The sequence below is a fragment of the Acanthisitta chloris genome, unplaced genomic scaffold, assembly GCF_000695815.1.
Source record: "Acanthisitta chloris isolate BGI_N310 unplaced genomic scaffold, ASM69581v1 scaffold14104, whole genome shotgun sequence".
Lineage (NCBI taxonomy): Eukaryota > Metazoa > Chordata > Aves > Passeriformes > Acanthisittidae > Acanthisitta > Acanthisitta chloris.
The window spans coordinates 90,839-116,022 of record NW_008671089.1 but is presented as its reverse complement, the minus strand read 5'-3'; the positions used below and the strand labels follow the sequence as shown (position 1 = coordinate 116,022).

At 35.9% G+C, this 25,184-nt stretch overlaps 1 protein-coding gene across 1 annotated transcript in view; it reads right to left on the bottom strand.

Annotated features, from left to right (window-relative positions):
* DENND1B (DENN/MADD domain containing 1B) overlaps nt 1-25,184 on the bottom strand; it is a gene marked incomplete at its 5' end in the record, with an annotated part of 149,949 nt that overhangs the window by 35,912 nt on the left and 88,853 nt on the right. Inside the window, 4 exons of the mRNA XM_009073966.1 lie at nt 2,475-2,600; nt 10,363-10,464; nt 11,962-12,007; nt 17,705-17,805. Of these exons, the coding sequence (XP_009072214.1) occupies nt 2,475-2,600; nt 10,363-10,464; nt 11,962-12,007; nt 17,705-17,805 (375 nt within the window). The remainder of the gene's footprint in view (nt 1-2,474; nt 2,601-10,362; nt 10,465-11,961; nt 12,008-17,704; nt 17,806-25,184) is intronic.

Here is a 25,184-nt window from a genome sequence, read left to right as displayed (position 1 = left end):
AGGATGTTTGTGATGCTCAAAGCAGCATCCCAAAACCTCACAGTTCTTCATTTTGCAAATATGACAAGCTTCTTTATAGCAAATGTTTTTCAAATCTATGTAGATTTAAGTATTTTAGATTAAGTATTGGCCCTACAAATTTTCTACTCCAATACTACTCGAGCTCTTGAAAGAAAGTAAATAAAGTCCACAGCTGTGGTTTAGATTGCCTTATTAGACCTAGGACCACAGATTCCAAAATAAAGGGAAGGATTCTCTTTGCAATAACAGTTCTCAAGTTTTGAGACTCTTGACAAATGGTCCTAATACTGTCAAACGTGATTTAATTTTTTTTAGCCTCCGAATTCACAATGCAGAAGGCAAATGCAGAATGAGCTGAACAATCATGGGAAAACTCCTCTTAGTTTCTAGTAATCCAGAGCTAATTCAATTTTTGTTTCACAACAAAAAAATCATGAAATACTAAATTAGTTAAGTTTATGTAAACATAGCTCGAAATAACAGCTACAAATTTTTTATTTGTTTTTAAATATCCTTTGTCTTTGGACAAGTTGATTTCAATCCAAGACCCGTTAGTATTTGCCAGCAGACTTCTGCCTGCTAAGATACTCTGAAATAACATGTCTTCTAAAAAAAAAAAAAAAAAATCAGGCCACAATGGTTTCATAAATATCTTCTCTTATATGTAATCAGGGGAGCCAAAAAAAAGACAAATCTGCAAAAGAAAATAATGCAGAAAGAAAGACTTGAAAGGTCACTTTGACAAATGTTTGCCTGTTGAAAAGATGCATAATGCACTACTTCCAATACAGTGCAAATGTAGATATCTCAGATATGCCAGCTGCTAAACTGAAATAAAATGGATATCAGTTAAAAGGAGACCTCATTTCAACAGAGATGTTAACAAAGATGCTAAACAACTTACACATTCAGTTCAGCCATTACCAAAACAAAGGACTGACTGAAGCCTATTTCTGGTCAGAACAAAGCTAAGGACATCAACCAGACTGTCATCATTCTGTTTGCATATGTCAAATGTAGATTAAGACACTTTTTGATTTCACAGCTCTTAGTGCAAGCTGCTGTGAGTTCACATGGACTACTGTCTTCCCCTTTATACTAAGGAACAAATCAGGTAACCCCTCCTGAAGCAATGAGAGGTAATGCCACGATGGCAACTACCTGTTTCGTTGAATTTGTTTTAATCAAGCAAGGAGCGTCTTGAAATCCAGCAATTTTTAAAAGAGGTGCAGTCATTTCAATATAGTACACAAACTTCCTTTCCATACCACAAGTAAACTGCTGAACATCAATACTTGAATTAAACCCTTGAACATGACTTCATTTCTGAGTGGGTTACTTTCCATCTTGCTAACAGTGGCCATCAATGGCACACACAGCTAGTGCGTATAATGCTCACAGAAAAAAGACTACCTGTAAGAGAACCACTTGGGTAGAAGGAAGGACATGCCATACTGTATTTTAATGTTCCCTCCAGGAAAAGGCCTCATCTGGAATTAATAACTATCCAATCCATTTCCATCAAGGTGTACCACATAGTTCCTTACCCAACAAAATATATTCGCCCTCTTTGTTCCCAAACAAACATCTACCCATGCCTCACACATCCACCAGCTTTACAAACTTGACTCCTCAAGTGATGATGATTTCTACTATCAAACCTCCATATTTATCTGAATCAACCAAACATCATATCCTTGGAATCCGATTCAGCCAACGTCATCTCAACACATTTTACCAACTGGAACCACTATCAGTAGTTTGCAAGTGTCATAGGAAAACAATCTGGACTGATAGATGAAATGAATCTCTAAGCTTCTTCTAATAAGTTATTTTATCTCTAACAGGCTCAATATGTGCCACTCTCAAAAACCAAAAATCATGAAAGCCCATACCACATTAACTGACTGAGTAGCAGCAAATGTCAGAAATTAGAATTCTGAAGTTCTCATGGGATGAAATGGATATTCATTTCTCCTAACTTCTAAGTGCAATCAAGATAAGCATATAATAGGTGAGATGAATGTTTGGCTAGTATCTGGCTAATACTAGGAAACAAACTTCTGGTTTCAGATGCAACAAAGTCTCTGAACAGGGACAGTGAAAAATGATGGGGTCTGAAAGGCACAGCCTCTTCAGTTCTTCACCACATTAAACCAGGTGAGCTGTGTGCAAACACCTTCATTAATATAATCTGGTTTTATACTAAATAAATTACAAAACTGATACAAATAAGAAAATAGCTGACTTTGGATGAGCATTCATTCTTCAGTCCAGGTCACTGTCAGGATATGGCAGTGTCTTCTAAATTGCCAACATATCCTTAGCATAGAGTAAGACGTAAAAGAGACTCTTTCAGATCGGGGTAGAAACATTTCGTATTTTCCATGCAAATAATGAGACCATGTTCTTATAAATTAAGGAAAAGAGAAGAAGTAAAGAAACCATCTTACTGGTTTGTATCTCAGTGCATCTCTGTAGGATCCAAACAGTGCTGCCTGTGCCCGAAGAAAGGCCTTGGCTACTCCATCCCCCGTAGCTGTAGACTGCTTTTTCAGTTTATTTTTCAAGGCCGAGACCTGCACGACAGAGTGGAACAGTTAAATTAACACCTCAGAAATTGGTACAGCGAGGTATGAACCCAATCAGCAGGCAAACCATGGTGTCTATAGGTCAGCCAAAAATTCATCCTCCTCCTTGATAGCTTATCTTTTTAACTGCAAAGAGCACCTGCTGGTCTGTTAATTGAAATGAAAGCAGGGGATGATGGTAGAGTGCTAATGCAAATTGGTTTATGCTCTCTTTTTTTTCCAAGGCCTCTTGACATAAATAAGCTTAATTATTTTACAGTAAAATGCACATGAGCCACTTTTCTGCAGAATTTTTCCCTCATAACATGTACTTCTTCTGAATGAAGACTGTTGAATATGTTTTATTTATGCTGCAAAGGTTTATTTTTTAAGGACTCTTAATGGTCACTTACTATTCAGTTTCAGGGAATATCTCTTCTTTTAAGACAAATTATCTCAGATCATTTCTCCTGCACCATGGGAGTACCTGCTACCATCATCAAATAGCTGAGAAAAGTTCTTCTAAATTCAGTGCTGCATTGCCTTTAGAATTGTCCTCAAAGACAAACATATGAAAGTGAAATAAATAAGAACAATAATTAGGAATTGCCTGTAGTTAAAATATTTGGCAAATGACAGCCACTGATTAGACAGAATTAGAAAAGGGGAAATTTTAATTTATAGGACCCTCACTTGGACATATTTTGGAGCAAAATCATATAATTCCTGGATAATTCTTAAAAGATACGTGGAGTCACACCCAGATAAAGTCTCTACTCTCCTAATTTCCATCATGAGGGATACTTGGAGAACTTCAGGTGTTCTGCAGAATTCAGGTGAATTCAGTGACATAGAATACATGTTTCTACATCCCTCTATATTGCAATATACCCAACAGAGCATTATGAAGTCCCTAAACAAAGTGACAGTTTGTCTTCAAGCAGAACACTATAAATACAAACCTATCACCAAAACAGCTTTCATTCTTTTAGAAATACACACAAGAATGAGTATCTTTTTGTTTCTTTATGCAAGCAGTCCTGACGGCTCTTGTAGATGATGATTGTAATTGAAGTGTCAACCTAATTAACAACTAAACTTTGAATAATGCTAATGAGAACCGAACATGGCATCAGAGAAAAGACCAGCTCTACAGGTGATAAACCTTCACAGTAGTGACATTTTCCAGTGTAAAGTCACAGTTACTGTGATCTGATCAAAGAGAGAGACCCCCATTGGGTCCAATTATAATGATAGTTTTGAAAAAAAAAATTATTGAGTTATGATGTTCATAATCTATGCAGAAAGGCCTTTACAGTATAGGTCTTTTCCCCATAGCTGTGATCTTTTCAATTTATATCCAAGCTCCACAGATCTAGATAAAAGTTTAGAGCCTGATTCGTTTAGCCCATGGAAAGCATACACCAAGGCTCATTTACATTTTTTCCTTACACCTCAAAAGGAAAAAAAAAAAGAAGTACAAGTCTGAGCACAAAAACCAGTTAAGAAGTTCAAGGTTGAAAAAAATAAATGCATGCCTTGGTTTAATAGATTTTGTTTTGGTTCTGTACTGCATGATTATTTTATAGTTATTAAACACGAGGTTTATTTCATTCTGGGGAAAATTATGTATCCTTTGTACAAGGAAAATATGCACATCGATGTCAGCTCAGTTGCACTAAAATAAAAGCAACAACATGGGGTCAGAAAAAAATGTTAACTTAAAATTTTGTCTCTGTCACAACAGGCAAAGCATTTCTAAATATAAAGGAGAGAAGAGTTAGAAAATTCTTTACATTCTTTTAAATCTACATCCTTCTAAATGATACCTTGTGAGTTTGGGGAAATCATGGCAGAAGATAAGACAGAGTAAGAGAAGGAAGGGACTAAAGATGATGCAGAGCAGAGGGATTACATGACAAAGTGGAGAATGTGAAAGCAAATGGTATCCTGTAATTTTCTCAGTTCTGGCAGGCCCTATGTACACTAACATAAGTTCAATTAATAGGATCCTTTAGGCAAAAATTTGTTAAATAAAACAACAGAAAGCAACAAATCTCCCACTTCACTGCTTGTTATTAGTGCAGCAATATTAAGAGCATCCCATTGGGCTGGTAGTTTGGAGGTGAGTTCTCCAGTCAGATGCACATTTTTGTGCTGCTGTTTTGGAGGCAGTTCAAGCCACAGAAAGGCTATGCTGGAGTTCAAAGCAAGCTCCTCCAACTCCTGCTTCTTTGAGGAGGCAATGCTTAAAGGCAGGAAGAGCTCCATCAGATTATTCTGCAGTAGAACCAGGAGCAAAGTGCTCTTAAGGAAAAGCCTGCAGAGAAAATGTGAGCTGCAGTCCTGATTTCCCAGTTGTCCCAACTGGAACTCTGACTGCAGTATGAATGAAGAGCCCTAGGGACCCGCCTTGGTTTTCTTCTAGCTGAGGTCAGCAAACATGCAAACAGAGGGGCAGTCCTTACTCAGGGCTCATCCTACCACTGAGAGAGAGCAAAGCCAAGCTGTGCACTTGGCAAATTCTCCCAGTTCCACAGTTCGATGAAAGATGAGTGATAAAGTAGTTATTACAGTCAATACAGTAGGTATACACAAGATATACATACTTTGAACTGCTCAGAAGGGCTTGGTACACAGCAGGATGGTGATTGCTTAGATACATGCACCTCAAAACGACGATGTGTGAGACCCCTTTGGGTGACACCATTAATAGTGCTGAAGATTTAAAAGCACATACACAATTTGGGCACCAAGCCAAAAAATACCAAGCAGCATCTGTATCAGAATCTTGTCTTCATATATATTTTAATCCATCTACCTATCTACGATTAAGAATACCAAACTTTTTTCCTTCCCTTCTTTGCATGTCTTAAGCAGAAATAGCATTTTACAAAGTTTAAAAATAAAGAGCTGCAACCAAACAAACCACAGGGGTTAGAACACTGCTAAAATTTATTTCTGGAAGAAACAAGTGATCTGCTTCAGCAATGGTATTATTAATTTACACTAGAAGCAAACTGTTTTTATCTTCTCCTAGCAACAGCTTCTCATAGGAGGTGATTTCACTGGACTGCTAAACACTGCCAATGAAGAGCAATCAGAGCTTCAGGAAGGTTTAAATCAATAGGATAGTTTTTCAGAGGTAAAGTCATGAGATTGATATGTAATTAAGTGTATCTAAAATGTAGAAACATATTGTGTTGGTCATTATACAAAAGGCATCATTTATTTAAATGGTCACCGTATGCCTTTTCTCAGATTCCTAAATTACAATTTTCTGATTAGAAAGAAAGCATGACTAATATCTCTTCAATATCTACATGAGTTGAAAGAATTACATGAAATTAAAAAATACATTAATAAGATCACATAACTATTAATCAAAGCCTTTGCTTCTGCAAAAACTTAAGCACACATACAAATTTAAGCACATATAGAAGTATTTAAAATGTTTGTTGTCTGAGAAATATAGAGCCATGCACTTGGGGTTCCTAGTGACTACCAGATCTCTGAAAAAAGAGATATCCAGGTAGTTCTCTGGTATCAACAACAGCTGTTACGCTACAAACTATTTTTTGGTGTTCCACATCACCACTATAAAAGCAGGCCCAGCTTCAACAGTGAGGAAGTGAGAGAAGATGGCAGAGAAGAGGAAGAAAACAAAAACCCTAAACCAAACTAAAATCTGATAAGATTTAAATCAATATTGCTAATGAAAGGGCTTCTATGTATTTGATATTTATCTGCACACACAGGATTTAGGCGTCTCAGAGAGTCCTCCAGCATTTAATCACAAATATTCGTTTAGAAGAAAACAACTACTTAAATGCAAATGTTTTCAAAACTAGTTGTACTGTTCAGTCTCATGTTCTAGCTGCTATAACCATATGAAGGTTCAACAGAACCTCAGCTCTAAGAATTTGTTCACAATAAACAGCTGCCTCATACCACTGCAAACACTGCTGACTGTTCTGAGTTTCCAAAATACATTAGTAATACTTTTGGCTATTTTCTGATGGAAAAAACATTGTAAATTACTCTATTTATATTTTACCAAAAAAAACGTTCTTAGCTGCACTTTAGTTATGCATTGACCACAATACCATTAATCATCATATTTTCAGAAATAATTTGCACTCCCAGTAATTGCTTTGTAAAGTAACTAATTTTCTATATGAATTACAGCCTACTTCTCCAATGCTACTTTTAGAACACTAATGTTCATACTCTCAGTTTATGGTGTTAAAATCCTCTGACTTTAGGAATCTCAAAACTAAAACTCTAAAATGCAGTTTAGATTCTGTATTGCATCACAGTGTGGAGGCACCACGTGCTACAAAGACAAGGCATCTTTCAGCACTGCAACTTTTACAGCTGACAGTGTTGAATCACAGAAGATGCTAAAAAACCTACCGAGCCTATTGTTTTCTGAAAACCATATTTACAAAAGTTCTGCTTAGTCGATGATTCTAAGTCAGTTTGACATGCTTGCTAAAAGTTATCCCACCAGTTCTGTTTTTTCAAGTGTTCAAATTTGAGCAAGGGATTAGCCTTTTTGTCAGAGTTAACTGCAAGAAGGTATTGCAGGATCAGGCCCAAAGTTTATAAATTTCAGTCTATGGTCACAAATGTTCTTTTCCTGGGATGTTACATTATTAAAATGGTGATCTCAGCATTACGGTATTAGAAAATTCACTCCACAGAAGTAATTACTTATTTTCTTTTTTTTTTAAATTAAAAAATAATAGACAAATTCACAGCGAAATGACGAAATTTAAAAACAAGCGTTCTTGTCAGAAGAGAGGAAAAAGAGGGTTTTCCCCCCCCCTAAGAAAACAAAGGATTCCTGAAAGTCTTGCCCTGATTTATTCTTCCAATTTTAAATACCTTAGGAGTAGCGGAACTGCTACTGGCATGGTAGTATTTCTAACAGTCAATAAATCTAAAATATTATGTGTGAATATTGGAATGAAGCCATTAAGAAGATTACAGCATGCAACACAGCAGAGGGTCCTCATGAAAAAAGGACTGGTAATTCAGGACAACTGTGACCACTGACCTTTGCACAGTCAAGACCACTGGTCAGTCTGACAGAATAATAGAGTTCACATGCATAGAAAGTCATCTAGCCTGTAACTATAATTTAAATGCTTAAGTGAATGATTTAAAAATACCTTTAAATCTCACTTAATTTATTATGCAGTTTATTAGACAATGTCATATAATAATGGTTTTTTCGATCTTAAATTTATCATGAAAAAATTCACAATTAGAACATTTCAGTAGATATATTGCTTATACATAGGTAAACCATTAAATACCTATGCTGTGAGGACATCATCAGGCTTATTGATTAAGAAAATAATTACTCTGTTTCCTCTGGACACAAGAAACAGTTTTAGAAAACTCTTTGAAAATACTGCATTTCTTTCGTTAGGCTGTTAACCAACCTGGAATCAATTTTTGAAAGGGATAGCAAGACTAAGCTTCTTGTAGATTTTCAGGTTTTCATTCTATTTTAAAGCTCTTCAGAGGTACTCATTATATTTTTCCATCAGAAGTTTTACTACTGTTGTATGCATGCTTATCAGGTTTATCTATATAAGTTAAAAATGCTTTACATATGTAAGGAACTTTGCTTTAATGTTTAAACTCTAACTTACCATCTTGACTCTACACTCCTGTGTCTTACACTTTTTACCCAAGATGTTAGCAGCTGCACTGCCCATCAGAAATGCAAAAGAAGACAAGCATTTTGTCATCTTGTGAGCCAAAACCAGACTTGTGCCTTTTGTTTCCAGGTTTTCCAACTCTAATTGTATGTGTATTCCATTAAATTGTTTTAATTAAAATGCTTTACAGAATCAAGTAAGAGATGGGACTATTCTAATTAAAAGCTTCAATATAAAACCCTGCAATTCTGCAAGTATATTTTGTATAGAACATAGCAGTTCTGTTTTGGTTTATATTAGATAGGGAACCAAATATTTTAAGTCTACTCTACAGTCAGCACACTTGGATAACCCCCATTAAGATTTATAATAGTAACATGCATATAATCTGGGGGAAAATATGCTTCTAGAAGTATGAAGATCTGTAGCCCTATTTTCTCCATGCTAGCCTGTTTAGAGATCAGTTTGATATGCACCTGTAAAACATCTAAGAAGTGCCTCTCATTGCACAAATAAGCATCTTGACTGCTTGAAGGACCTCCAGCTACAACTCCAGTATCTCATGGAATATAATGCCTAATCCTCCATTCTACATTTAGCTCTTATTTGGCAAGAGGTATTCATGACATTATAACCTCAACCTTATTCACTGAATGCAAGGTCAGTTACAGTTACTGACACACCAGAAAATGACTCATTATTTTTACTTAACTTGTTATACTCTTCAATGATACAGTTCAGTAAAAATTACTGTCTATGCATGTGTGTGCATAGACTTTACCATACCCCAACACAAATCACATAACATCACAATAATTTTTATAGTCTTTTACATTTCTGAACTATAGTTGACACTGAGTCAAAAAAAAAAAGACTGACCAGACGATCTATGGAAAGTCTATATTTTAACATCATTAAAATCAAATGGGACTGTCATGAATTTAATCATCAAGAGTTTGATTTCTATTGTACCAAATGTACACAAATTACCAACAATAACAAAAGACATAGCACATCACTAGAGCACCTTACTTTGATTACAACAGGGCTTTTTATGATTTACAATTCCAGAAAATATAACTCTTTGATTTCACATTTTGATATAAAATTCTTTGTCTTGACAACTATTTGCGATAGCTTGAACATCTATAAGTAAATAATGGAAACAGTGGTTTCACAATTATATTCTTTTAGAGCTCTATTGGGAAAAACAAGGTAAGTGAATTTTGTGACTATTTAAAATGATATACAGTGTATGTTCCCCTATAGGCAATAAAAAAATATATATTAAAAAAAAAAAAGGAAGGGGGGGCACCCTCTGCAAGATCAAAGTCCAGAAAGAACTGGCACTTAATTTATCATCCTTTACAGACAAAAGACAGTTTTCGTCATTTCAAAAGGATCAGATGTCTTTTATGACAAACTGGGTTTGCAGTTTAATTTACAAATAGAATTCTAAGTAAGTAGTCTTTGCTCTGCCAAAGCAAATGACAAACAGTATAGGTTTTCATTCACGCAGCCCTCAGCAGGATAGAAGAGATTAAAATAAAACTGAAATAATTTAGAGAAAACAAATAAATGTTTCAGAAAGTTGAAGAAGATCAAAGCCTGAATTTTCTGACCCCAACTGTACAAGCATTTCTTATTATATTGACCAGTGCCATCAGATCATTAATTAAAAGGAAAGCGCTGGCAGGTGGCAGGGAAGCAGAAGCCGATAATTGGCCCCCTTCTTCTTTTTGCCTTCAAAAACTCTCTCGTTCTTTTGCAAGACATGCCACCAGGCAGACAGAAATGCCTACTTTGTAATATAATGATTAAGATGAGATGAAGAGACTCTTGCGTTTAAAGCAGCTCTGCCTAATGAATGCAGCTGGCTTTATAATTATGAGCCTACTTTTACAATAAGGAATATGATGTTCCATTCAACATCTCCTCAACTGTCAAAAAGGTAAAAATCTCAAATATAGGGGTCTACACTAGGTGCTTTTCACCCCCTTATTCCTTTTACAGCAGTTAGCAAAACCAGGCAAAAATAACTACTAGTAATTCAAGCACCTATACAGGAAAGAAAGAATGAAATGTCTAAGACTCACCACTTCACCAGGTAGGTTGTTCAGGTCATTAAAAGGGGTTTCTAGAGTGTTTGTGTCAACATTTAGCAAAACCACATCCTCCAGTGATCTATTTTTTACTCTCTGTTATGAAGGAAAAAAAAATAGAGGAAAAGCAATTTACTACAGCATCCTCCTGAAGTACATTTTTATTATCAAGTGCTAGGTTAAAAATGATGATTTTACAAAGGACAACACTGGCAAAAACAACAGTTGGAGCTTTAGGATTTGTGAATTAGATGCAACATTCAGAGTTGCTTTTAAGAACACTTCCTATTCTTCAAACACTAGGGTTATATTAATAATCTCTGAAATACAAACATATCCAAGTAATTAAGAAAACCAAGATTTACACAGAATGCAGTTAAATATATTGGAACTATACATGGCTTATAATGCTTCATTCTGTCATATTTGTGAAAATCAGATAGGATGCTAATCATATAATCAGATGAAAAGCAGAAAAAACCCTAAGTAATTATTTGCAGATTTATGTAAGTCCCAGGCATGTGATGTCTACTAGTATTACAGAAGAATGGATGAAACAGTCTTTCATCAGTGTCCTTGGCTAGCAGCTAAGAATGAAACAATTTGTTCCTTTCAGGCAAAAAAAAAAAAAAAGATAGAACTCTTCTAATATGGTCCCACAATAATACATAATAACACAGTCCAGGAAATAACTCCAGAAGGAATTGAGTATCTTCTTTTTCAGAGCAAGTCTCTATGACCCATTATTTTCTGATGGAATAAGGAAAAACACCCTAGTCAAGATATTATGATCAATACATGCTGGATATGAATCTGACTAAAGAGCACAAAAGGCTATGTCTAGAGTTAAGAAGTGTAGATGATAGAAGGTCCTTTTTTGGACACACAAAAGTGCTGGTGGCTCAGACTAGGGGAGAATTCATCTCATCAGCTTAGCAAATGTGAATTGATCCTTAGAAACTGCTTTAGCAGATGTGTAAATCAAATATGTTCCCAAATCAATTATCTACTCTGCATGATAATCAGACAACACATGTAGGTTTAGGGGTATCATTAAATGGTTATGGAAAGAGGCAAAACTATTTGTGACTCGGTTATTACTTACTACTCAGGTGAGTTCTGTTTTGCTGTATGTTCAAATCTGACAGGGACACCTTTTATTTTTTGGCAAAAAAATACTCATTCCTGAATTTATAGTTAGGAATGTTATGGCATGGAGGTTAGACTCAAATCTTCAGAGGGATGGCAATGCAAATTATATGGGAAATCAGAATAATGCTGAATTCTGATTGATGGTGAATCCAAAATAAATTTTCCCATTTGGGGGAAAATCTTTTGTTGAACTTTCCAAAAAGACAGGAAAACAGCTAACACTGAGACAGAAAAACAAATCTCGATGTAGAGCTTACGTGTCTCCACAAAACACTTCAAAAGTAAAATTACCAAGAGAGAGAGATTTTTAACTTAGTAAAGCTTAAATTTTGTAATTCTTTATGCTAAAATATAGGGTTTTTTTCTGCAGTATTTGCATTAAAATTATCATTTATGGCACATACCCCTCATGCTTACCAGTACGCTGAAGTGTAAACTTACCTCTATTAAGCTTAAGTGGACACCGATTAGATAAGGCATTGGAGCACTGAAGAAAAAGAGTGGAAAAGATCAAGTTTTAAGTACCAACTACTACAAGATTTGAGGAGCAAAAAAATCTTTTAGATTTTGCCATGTAAATCCTTGATAAACATTCACTGTTTAAGCTGGTAATAAACGGACACAGTTGCTACTGAAGTCTTTACTAGACAAAGAAAATTTGGGGTTTTTTCACTTGGCAGTAAAGATGACCACAAAAAAAGGACACTGCTCCAAACTATGAAACATGAGCAAGGACACAGAGCTTGCTATCTGCCTTGCCAGACCTAGTTTGGAAAATCAGCCATGCTGTATGGGAAAGCTAACCTAGCAGATGTTCCCAAAGTGGTCTGTCTCCAAAACTACAATGGTTTTAAAACACCATTCTGGAGAATATGGTACCAGTTAACATCACCACACTGCAACACAAGCATCATTAACACCAGCTTTGGTTCTGAATGTGCTACTCAAACCCTTACTTGAAGGGCATTTGGAAGCTGTATAATATCCTATTTAACTCAAGGTAATAAACTTCTCCTTTCCAAGACGAGGAAATATATTCTCCAAATAAAACAAATATCCACACAAAGCCTCTGAAGTAAGACCTCCTGCAGTATGCAGCAAGCAACCAAACTAGTTCAGGTTAATTTATCATAGTTTCCAATAATCTTCGGGTTTTTTCCTCCAGTGAATATGTTCTGGCAACATCTGACCAAGAATATATACAGTATCCAGAAGAAAAATAAACATCCAACAATCATCATCACACTTTTGGGTACTGTGAGATTACCAACAATATTGACTCCAGAGAAGTGAGCTATAGACAGGCTGGGTTAAGCAACTCAGTGGGAAAGGAACCACTAACAGACCACAGAGGAAAAAAAACCCTAAATAAAAATACTCTCTGAAAAATAAATGGAAGGTAAGACAACTTATACAAAGTTCCACAAATAGCTCACATACAGTAACTTCCCTCACTGCATTAATTTGATCATGGATCTGAGCCACTGGCACTGACTGATTGGCGATTGACTTCCTGAGACCTGGGGAGAGGCTTCACCACATCAGTTCCTATGGTCTCATCCATTTGGTCCCACCTCTGGGAGCAAAAGAAGCAATTCTCACCTGCCTACGACTGCAGCCCGTTTTAGAAAAATCTGTACATGCTATGGATTAGCCCAATTGCTCTCATTAACAATGTCCCACAGGAGAGGATCAATGGAACAAAAAAAAAAAACAAACCCCACAACAAACCAACCAAAAAACCAAAACAAAACCACCAAACGAAACAAAGCAAACAAAACCAAAATCCCAGGCTGACTGAGGCCCAAACAAGAATTCCTCATGTTTATGCTATCAAAATATAGGTTTGCTGAAACTGCAAACTGCCATGGCTTAAAGTTTCTAGGCAATGGGGCTTCAAAAAGGCAAGTGGAGACTCCTATTTCCCCACACATCCTCTGCTTAGCCCAATACTGACCAATTTTAGTACCTCCTGATGACTTCATCCAAGCTAATCCTTATGCCTTTGTGGACTAAACACAAATGACATGGAGTTGTAAATGAGTGTCACTCCACAGCAGACACACATTTATATTCAGAGAGGATTTAGACAGCTTTAAAGCACTCTATAATTTTAAGAACGCTTTATACTACGTAACATATTTAACCAAGTCAAAAACAATGACTATGACTGACATCTAACTGAGGATTCTGCTGCTGAATATGCAGCAAAATAGATACTCAGGTTCCTGACATCAGAGGATCTTAGTGTTACAAATAACGTGAACTGGAGAAACTATAGCAAAAACAAGTACTATATCATGTATGCATTTTATGCACACTTGTTTTCTTGTACACAGACACTGTTCTAGCAGCTTCACCAGGCCTGCACTGACTGAAAATAGCTGATGATTTGCTCCATTAATAAATCTGTCATTAAAAAAGGGTAATGTGCAGCTCTTTTCTCCAGAACAAAGCAACAGCTACATCACTTCAATTTTGAAGTTAACAGAATGAAGGTACAAAACACATCTTGAAAATGCATGAAAGAAAACCTGCAGTTATGGAAAGTCAATTTGAGCATTTTCAGCAAAAAATGAATTTTATTGCTGTTGGATTCTGAAGTTTTAACAGCAGAGGATTGTAATATGCACATGAAATTGCTCGCTATGTTACTACTGGGAGCTGCTATATAGTTTTTCTCTTGCTTATGCATGTTATTACCAAAAATGCTATTAATCTATGGTATCATTGCCTAAAATAACTACTATGTTATGCAAAACATGCAAGTTAATTGGAAAATAATTGTCTCATTCTCACAAAAACAGGCATGTGTATATCCCAATTCAGAGGAGACCAAATCTCATAAAGACATATTGCAATTGTAACTTGAATTTTCTAATTGCATTCTATTCTTAACAGAGCATCAGTATAACAGATGCTTTACCAACCACAGACAAAACTGTCATACATTCTAATATCAGGGATTTAGTTTGCCAAGAAATTACACAGAAATTTGACTAAATTAGCTTTCTCCTTTACAAAAAATTAATTTTATTCAAATATAATTACTATATCAATGCTCCAACTTACTTTTTGTAGGAGTTTTCTTGCAAGCCAGCCACCCACTTGGCTGAGAGCAAGTCTCTTTTTGCTTACTGATATGTAGAAGAGAAATCAATTCTTTATAAAATATTAAGAAAACTCAATATTTTAGTAACTCTGCTGTGTTTTAGCCTCTACAGCTACAATGAATATTACTTTCACAGCTTAATACCTTGCTGTCTTTTAGAAAAAGAAATGTATTATCTTTTTTGGGGTGATTGCTCCAATTCTCACAGTGGAGCTCTCACAATGGAATTCAAGGCTGAGGTAAGTTATGTAGGGGTAAAAAACCATCCTGAAGTAAATAAATAGACAGCATGTTCACAGACTGAACCTTGCAGGCACTCCTAGCCTGGCCAATCCTAAGGGCATTGCAGTCCATGCTGATGCTCAGCGCCATGGCTTTGGGCTACTTCAGGAACATCTGTTACATCAGGTCTAAAATCAGCCTGTAAATCAGGCTGCCTGACAGAACCATAGGTTTTTGATTCCAAAGGTAAGTGGAAGAATTGAAATAATTTTTAATATAGATCTGCTTTACACAATGATACATTTTGGGTTTTTTATGCTCACATAATGCACCAGCTGGGCAGTTTATGCAATTTATCAAATACTAACCTTCACAGAATTAGACTATTCATCTTTATGACAGTTTGAAGATACATAGTCCAACTCATACCAAAACAAAAAAAAAAAGTGGATTTCTCTCAAAATATGCTGGATGATGAACGTGCAAAAAAAGTTACAGGATCAAGGTCTATACTTTAATTAGTAGATTTAAATGCATTTATCTTTGTTTAAAAAAAGCACCTTACTATCTTGGAATGAACTAAATTATCACACTGATATTCCTCCTACTTCATTTACTTGAATACCATTTCTGAATAACACTAAGGAAATGAGAGTTCAGGGGAGACATCTCAATAAAATCCTAGTAAAGCACTAACAATGTAGCATCTAGGTATGAAAATATATGTTGAGCTAAAAGAAAGAAAAGGAATTTTTATTAAAAGAATTTTGCTTAGCAAAATTACATAAAAAATGAAAATATACACAATCATTTTCAAATTCTTTTATTAATTTTAGGCTGTAAAATGAGTCTGACCTGGAATAAACTTTGACCTTACGAATTCAACAAGGTTTTTTAACTTGATGCATTATATACCACTGAGGAGAACACTTATTTACTGTTAATAAACCAGAACATGATGAAAGCTAAGTAATTCATGTGTTTTCATTACACTGTTCCAACCCATATCACAAAAGAACCATTCAAACCCAACATGATCAGAATGAGAAATGTAAATGCACAAAATCTGAGGTAAAAGGTCTGAATTACAGGTACTGTGGTAAATTCATCAATTGTGCATTTCCTTTCATAAACTTTATGTTTCCATTTGAACATCTCTAAAAAAGGGAAACTTTTTTCCTCCTCTCTTTTGTACTACTGTGAAAAAGAAAAAGGGATATAAATGAATTTTATAAGTTTAAGAAACTCCATGCCTCCTTTTAATGAGTAAAAAAAATTCGCAGGTCATGCCACAATGACCTAGAATCTCAACTATTATCATCACCACAAGGACCTGTGTACAGCATCTAACATTATTATTTCTGGAAACATTATCTGTGCTTAGAAGGGGAAATCAAAAAATCTTCTAGTATTCAGGATGCACTCTGCAGGGTACAGCTTGAATAAAGGTGTTGATCTACCTTCTGAGAACAGCATTTATGGATGAGACTGAAAAATTACAAAGCTTCTGGGAGTAAGCTCAAGTAATACAAAAACTAAACAAATACATCCAGCTCTACCCCCATCTTGGTGCATTTTATCAAAGCTAGGAGGAAAAACAATTAGGACAGAGTTACTTCAAAAGAAAACTATCATTAAAGATGAAAGGCTTAGCTAGAGTTGAAAGTAAAGGGAGGAGTTGGAGAAGAATATTTGATTTCTTTTTTAAAACAATAAATAATATACACATAAAGTATAAGAACTACCACAGAAAAAAATATATACCATGGGCAAAGACTGTAAACTTGAGGAAAACCCATCAGAGACTAAAGGAAACATAGTGAGAATTTGTTTGAAAACAAAAGTTCAATAGACTGGGTGGAGTTAATGGAACAGCAATATTTATAGGCTCAAGGGAGGGAAACCAAACCAAAACCAACAACATTAAGCCCAGCAAACATATAAGCACAATTTATTGCTGTGAAGAAAACATAGACTTATGTTGGTAAGCATCTGGCTTGGTCTCAGCTTTTATATATAATAATAATAATTCCTGATCTGTAAAACAGCTTGAAATGGTTCATTTTTCCACAACAGACCCATAGGGTCTAGTTAAAGTGAAAGTCTCCAGGGATGGATATTCCTGTTGTAGATGTTTTAATGGTATCTCTGCCACTACTATGAAAAAGAGAGTAGATCTCTTGGCCTGAAGTCGTGAAACACAGGCATGTGGAGACATCACCTCCCTGAAGGATCAGAAGGGACTCAAAATGTGACTTGTTCAACTTAAAAATTTGCCAAAACCATGAAATCTGTCATGTGAACAGAAACACATCAGAAGAAGCAGAATCCTATAGTGTAAACTGGAAATACCAAGAGGAGTTTTTAAGCTCTTTTGGGAAGATGCTGGCTAGGATCTTGAACCTGGCTAAGTCTAAAATACAAATATTAAATCCCTGTATAGGCCTAAGGGAAACTGATGCCTACAAACATTTGAATCTGGAAAAACTGAGCAGTTTTTTTCTGAATGCTTCTGTAAGCATCATTTATCTCGAGTCAAAATAAATGCCAAAGAAAACTGTGACACAGTTGCATTTAAATTACTGAATGAATTATCCAACAATACAACAAGAACAGTTACCACAAATATGATTCTGAATGCTGCATTGATAGCAATCAGCACTGTAATTCAAGGTACCAATTCAAACACCATGTCAAGGCATGCTGGAATACCATTTAAGCACTGGCTCAAGTGCTTTCATAAACTGGATCCTGTATATTCAGTCACATAAATAGTGTTTTCAGCAGTTACTTAGAATTAGGAGACAGGTAAGAATGTCAGAAATGGGGATAACAGGTTAGCTGTCTTACCAGCAGTAGTCCAGAAGATGTGGAGGAAGCACTGGGATGTAAATATGTTGCCAATACATTGGATATAACAATGCAGCTGACGCATGAACACAAGCAGTTAACTAAAAATAAAAATACACACACAGAATTGGCAACAAAAAAATATGAATAAAAAGAAAATACAAAATCTTAAATTAACTTTTAAACATGCAAGAATCTTAACTTCCCCAAACCACCTATTATATAATATTTTTAATAACTTTTAATTGCCTAAACACATCTACCAAGAACCCTGATGTATTTATACAAGCACCACATCTGCAAGAAGTGAGGCTAACAAGTCAAGTTAGCCCTCCCTGCTCAGCTATTTCCTTGGAAAAAGGGAAATAAATGTGAATTACTTGATGTAGCCATGGTCAAATGTGAACACTGCCATGAACATACAGGACAGGAGTACACCACATCTGCCCTCAGCTCTGCTGAGTGGGAAAGACTCAGGAGAGTTTTTTGGTCCCCATTTCTGCTGGAATTGATCTGAACCTCCATGAAGCCACACAATACCACTAAACTCAGAAGCAGGATTAACTCCTGTTTGTATTGCTACCTTGATTTCCTAACTACCTTTAAAAGAAAAAATCTGAAGTGAAAAGTCCTGTGACAGAAAAGCAAGTTTATTACATTTTTTCAAAACTCCCCTTCCCAAAGCAGAGACTGCCAAGCCTGGCACAAACATCACTGGAAAATGAAGGTCTCCTCGACCAAGAAAGTCAAAATGGACATCCCTGGTTTTCTAAACAAACAAAAAAATCACCACAAGCTCCATCTTCCAACCAAAAGAAACAAACAGCTCAGAATTCCTTAGAAATGTGGCCAAATTCACTCCTTGAGTGAACAAAATAATCTGCAATATGTAAAGAATTCAGATTAGATCTATCAAATACCACTTTGCTATCAAAGAGTCTCTCAAATTTAATTATATTATTATGCAGGCACAGAGTTATGACAGAATGAGAAAATATCAAGACTATGTTCAAAATAAGGTAATCTATATCCAGCATATAAAACACTACAAACCTCATGAGAAAAAGATTATTTTTAAAAAAAAAAAAAAGAAAAAAAGAGAATGCCCCACGTAGAAGACATCAAGCTTATGGGAAAAGACAAGGCTGTCCTAATGTTTTATATCACAACAAAATTACTATCTGAGTTTACCTTGATAACAGCACTGTTTATTAGACATGTACTTTTACAGGAAGAAAATGAAGAGCTAAAAATAAAATGTAAATCCTGTCCATACAGTAAGTGCTAAAACATTATGTATATTACAGAAAAAAACCAAAACAACCTCTTTGTGAAACAGATCAGCAGTTAAAGCTTTCACACCCTGCCTATCTTGGCCATTTTGACTTGTAAATAAAAATTACACTGCAATTTTGTACACGTATTTTTACACTAAAAAAATGAAAAAAAGTAATTATAAGACCATTGCAGCAGAAATCACAGACAATTACAATTTGTGCAGCATAGTTTGCTCAGCACTCAGATTAATATAACACGATTAAATATGGAAAAGAAGAGGGTCTGAAAGCTCCTGAGGGATATCATTAGGGCAAATTGCCAAAGAATGAAACATGAGCCAGTCAGGAGAGTCTGGAAGCTGCAGTAGTACCAAGGGACTTGAATGTTCGACAGTTGGAGCTTCAGTAATGTGTGAACTGCAGGTTAAGGTATCAGGAGACTCTGTTCACTGACACACAGAATGTCACTATTGACCAGTGAACTGCCCGAGCCTGACAGCTACACTACAGAAAGCCAAGTATATCATCATTCTGTATTTAAACTCTTCGTTTCAGATTAACATCTCATTTCTTAGCTTTACATCAAACCTCCACAATTGCTCTCGGTTTAGATTTATAATAATGGCTATTTTAATAATTACTGTGTGGTTACTAAGAATTGATTTGGGGGAGGAAATAAATTACTATCTTGTCCCTCTTCTACACAGTGGGATTTATGAGTTTTATTTCCATATTATCTCTCTGTAGTTTAACTAACACTACTGACAGTGCAGTCAAGGTCAGCATCATGTTTTTTGCTCTTGTACTCAAAATGGATGTGGAATTACTAATTAGTACGTCCACATACTGTTGTATATAGTATATAAATTTGAAACCACAACTACCTATATAAAAATTAGCATTTCACGTATTTTGATCACAGACTGAAATACAGCTGAGCATAGTTATATGCAATATCCCCCAATGTATACAGTTGCCTCCTCCTCCTCCTAATAGGCATTCTTAAATTATGAATTAAGATGACTATTTCATTTGCATGAAGACATTTGCCTATCTTATGCGTATGTCTGCGTTATATTTTAATTCTCACTTTAACACAGCAAGTGCAGAATTCCTTAAAAAACATTTGAAGTTTTATTAACTCCTTTTACAATCTGTATTTTAGTGTGGCACTCACACTGGCATCTGCTTAACATTTATAATTTTTTAAATCTACTAGATTTTGTTTTTTCTAGCAGGGAAGGTTTGATTACTTGCACATCAAGCTTTCATTGTACTGTTCCTTGCTTTTCTATTCACTAACATCTTAATGCAACATCATATTTAAAGGTATCCATCTATGCTGCTGCAGTAGGTTTTCAAACATTTTAGTATGCCATGAATATATTTTATAGTTTCCTGTTGTATACAGCCTGTAATACAAGCAGCCATGGGATTCTGCTGCTCTTCAAACTGTGTGACATTTTAATATTCTGCCAACTCTGCCTTTAAGCAAATACTGATAAGATAATTACTGATTTCATATTAAAATGTGCACACTTTCTGGAAAAATCTCTTTTTTTGCCTTTTATTTTACTGGTTCAACAGCGACTGCATTTCTCAAACACATTAGCTATTTAAATAATCTAACTCTTTAACTGACACATTCATTTCTCTGAAATGAATGAGGAGTGCTGTAAATCCAGGAATAATGCTGCCTGTCTTAAGGAACCAGGTAGCTCAATAGATTGGAAAAGCATTCAGGGACCAGGTAGAGCCTGATTGTTTACATCACAACTCGGAGGTCTATAAAGGCAACACTGGATTTGGGGTGTCTGACAGTATCTGTGTTTGGGAGCTGAGCCAAGCAGAGCCCCAGCAGACATTCTGCCCAAGGTTGAAGGAGGAGATGGTAAGACAGAGCACACAGAACACACTCCCAGGTAAAGAAATTAGAATCTCTTGCATGCCCAAGAGGGTATACCTTTGGCAGAAAACAAATCCTTACACTCTTTAGGGACAAAGGCATCAGTAGGGTTTGGAGTCTGCCAATTGATTGTTATCTATTCCAAAATGAATTATCAAGATGTGCCTTTTTTAAAAACAATATATAAGAAAATATATGTCATAGACCAGAAAAAATCTCTTTATCGAGACAGGTAAACACTATTCTAAATTATCTTGAAGTTGTCTTCAAGACTGTGTACAACCCTACCTATTTTGTCAGTGACAACTACAGACAATATCAACTGTGAACTGAGATTCCCTTTACAGCTAAGTTTCATGTAAAAGGCAAAATATTCTGTTCAAGAAAATGTGCTCTGTGTTTATGTATACACACACACACATCACTGCTCAACTCTGCAGCTTGCTAAAAAGTCTTAAATTCTAGCAGAAGATGCAACAAACAATGACAAATCATCCTCCTGTAGCTCACTGCACTAGAATAGACCTATTACAGTTGTGTTTCTATCTGTAAAAAAATGAGTGGGCAGTTTTTAAGTGAGGTTTTTATTGGTTGAAACCCACTTGCCAACATTGAACGGAACTTTTACTATTTTTGCTTCTATCACTTTTGATTTTTTAAACAGTCTTCCTCCATTTCAAGCAATGTCTTCTAGCTTTAACAACTTTTCTTTTCAAAAAATAAATCTAACTATGACTTTAAATTTGGTTTAAACCATGTGATTTTAAACTACATAAACATTATGAGTCAATGGACTTGAATTAGTTAAATGCAACTTTTAACAAAAAAATTCAATGTTTAACTACCTAATAAATAAACAAATCTAATTTGAAGTCTCTAGAATTTGCATTGGACATGAAAAGATATTTTCTGTCTCACTCTACCAGTAATGAATTTACTAACATTACTGAGTACAACTGAAAGTTTCAGCCTGTTTCTGATCTCTTCTGGTAAGACACTGCAGCCAGAATCAACATGTAAGCTTTCATCACCCTGCAAGGAAGGTATTTGGTGTTTTCTCCAGGGTATTTCATCTGGTACAATAATTTTATCTCTGTTTCTGAAAAAAAAAATGCTGAAACTATGTGCCTGGTGATAATAAAGTCTCTCCAAATAGTGGGAGACCACATCCCAAATTTTGTTAGCAAAAGTCCTTATTGGGTGACAGTAAACTGATTACTACCAAATCTCTACAAGACTCAAATAATGCAAATTATTTTCATCATTCTAGAGAATGATGAGCTACTTTCAACATTATAGCAATAAGCAGTCACCTGGGAAGACTCCTGTTCAAAATCTGTGCACTGCTGAACAGGAACAGCCAGGAGAAGTTTTAGTACAAGACTTGATCAAAGCAGGTTTACCTGCTCATGGGAACATAAGGAGAGCAGCTCCTCCCCATCCTTCACGTGGATGCAGTAATTCTGATGTGTGTATCTGCTATCCCAATGCTCACTTCTATCAATGAATCTTTCTACTCCGTGTTTCAAAGGGACTAGTCCTTTTTTTCTATTCTTTTTTTCTTTTTCTGATTTTAGCTTTTGCTAAAACACTGCACCATGTCTAGAGCCACACTACTTCAGCTGAAAGATTTTCTGCAGACTCACAGATTATGCTTATTTTATACCCATTATTCATATAATTTCAATGGATAACATGAAAATACCTGCATCCTGCACAAAACTTACCTGGCAGTTACTTTCTATCTATACAATTTTTTCTCTTCAAAGCCTTTTCTATAAGCAAAGGTAAAAAGAGAGGAAGAGCATAGGTGGCAAGATTTGCACACATTGCAACACACAAACTAGAAAGACAGAAACTGATTAGCAGAATCTTGTCAGAAAGCCAAAAACAGCAACAGAAGTTAAACAAATGCTAAAGTAAAATTAACCTGTGATTCCATACAACCTTTCAAAATCTACTGTAAGCAACTAAAACACTACTGTGATAAAACTATTTCCTGAAAAATCGTCAAACACTGTCAATCTCTGTCAACACCATGTCCAGAAATGGGTACTGGTGTGCTCTCTCCCTCCTCCCTCACAGTCCCAATGGGCCAAAGAACTGCTTCCCTCCCACTGCCTTGACCACACATATGTTGAAAGATGCCCAAGATTCTGTTTAGTTATATCATCTACTTATTAGTACCTATAGCAATAAATCGTAGGGGATGGGTCACCGTTTTACCACAATTCCAGCAGTTACCATCAGCCTGGACCAACTCCTGTTGCTGTTACCCCAATACTCCCAGTTCACAACAATTAAGGAGAAAGCACTATCTGCTTACTAAAAGAGGAAGAGTTGTATAGCTGAAAGGAAGCCTCTCCTCTACATTATTACAAATCCTAAGTCAATAAATTTTAGAGGGGCATCCGTATCTAAATCCTGTTCGACTGGGAACAGATCAGACCTCAAATCCATAACTTAACATTTGCTGAGATCCACCTTCCCATCCATTTCTTGAATGGGGGGTAGGGTGGGGGTGAAGACTGCTGAGGAGTAAAAGTGGGAAGGCAGATCTTGCTTTTGTCAGTTTACAACAGAGCATAAATCTCTTTCCAGCTCTAAGACTAAACAGTTGGACTTAATGATAAAGTGAGTCCGTTCTGCTGGCATTGGTGAGAAGTCACTGAGGTAAAAAGATTTAGCAAGGAAAGAGAACAGAATATACTGTCCAAGCCATAATATGCAAAGCCACTTATGCATTTCTTTAATTTAGCTTCTGGCTAATCATTTTCCATCTGCCATCCCCATAATCTCTAAGAAGAAAAAGAGAGAGGACCTTAAATGAGCCATAATGCATTTTCCTCCTGTTGGCAAGATGAGACCCCCAGCTCTCCTCTCTCTTACAAAGGAGAGAGAGGAAGGGAAATATATTTCCACTTCACAGATGAAAATTTTAACTTCTTCCATTGTGAAAATTTAACATGTAAGAGAAAACACTTATATAAAAAACTTATTTTCTCCTGGAATTGTCATTTTTGGGGTGGGTTTTTTTTTAGTATTTTTCACTTCCTTTTATCATTCTTTCTGGGGGAAGGAAAGGGAAGAGATGAGTGGTATTCATGAATTTGACAGCACTTCATATACAATCAGTTTCATTCTCTTCTTGCAATTCTTGATTCACAAAGCAGCATTATGGCATCATTCTTGTGCATTAGTTTGGAAGGGAAAAGAAAAGACTGCAGACACGGCTTGTTCCTTGCCTATGGCTCCAGGAGTGACATGTTCCCCAATAACGGAAGCTGAGCAGAAAATAAAATTGAAGTGGTAGTAGACAGGTGAGCACTCAACAAGGAATACCACTGACATACTGAGCCTACACCAGGGACCTACAGGCACTTTTATAGATAATCAGAGGTATCTACATAACAAAGTAGGTGTGGTGCATAGGAAAAGCCACATCGCTTCATTCGGTTACTCAATTTTTAAATTCCATAAAGGTTTTTTTGTATTTTTCATAGCTTAAAAATGAAACTTTTGGAAGTCTGTCATCAGTTTTTATTCCTAGCACATTACAGATCAGGATAACTAACATTTCTTTTCTGATATCCATTTATGCTATAATAAATTAACTATGCTCCTTTACATCATCTGTTCAATAACTGCAGTTTCCTCATATTTCTTCATTTCATCTCTGTACGTTCTTGATAAGTTGTTTATTCTCATTTTGACACTCACTTATTCCCTAACTTCATTATCACTTCCCCTCTCACAAAAACACAGAATAGTACAAACATATAATCTTTGTGTCCCTTTTCCTGACCATCTCCTGATGCTCCCTTCCCTTCTTCCTTTATTTTATGACCTATCTCCATGGAGGAAGAGCTACTCCTCCCATAAAATGAAGGAGTTCTGCAAATGCTTCTCGCCTCTGAATGGAGAGTTTCAAGGAAAATAATTTTTATTAACATTTCCTCCCCCAGAGTAACTCTGTGGCATGTTCTTCTGCCATACACTAATTAAGAAGCAGCAGGGAACAACTTCCTTGTGCATAGCTGACAGACAACTTACTCTGAGCAAGAGTAGATATAACCACCGACAATGTTATAGTTCATCTTGTCATCGGTGAATTTTGGGGAAAAAAGAGTGATAAAGCAGCAGCAGCAACCTGGAAAAGGGGAAATGTTGCCATACCAGTACACCAGAACAAGAACTGGTATTACACTCATGCACCCTTTGGCAACTCTTCACATCTTTTGCTTCACACAGCTACCAAATGACTTCGGTGGTACATTTTTGTAGGGCATGAGACAGT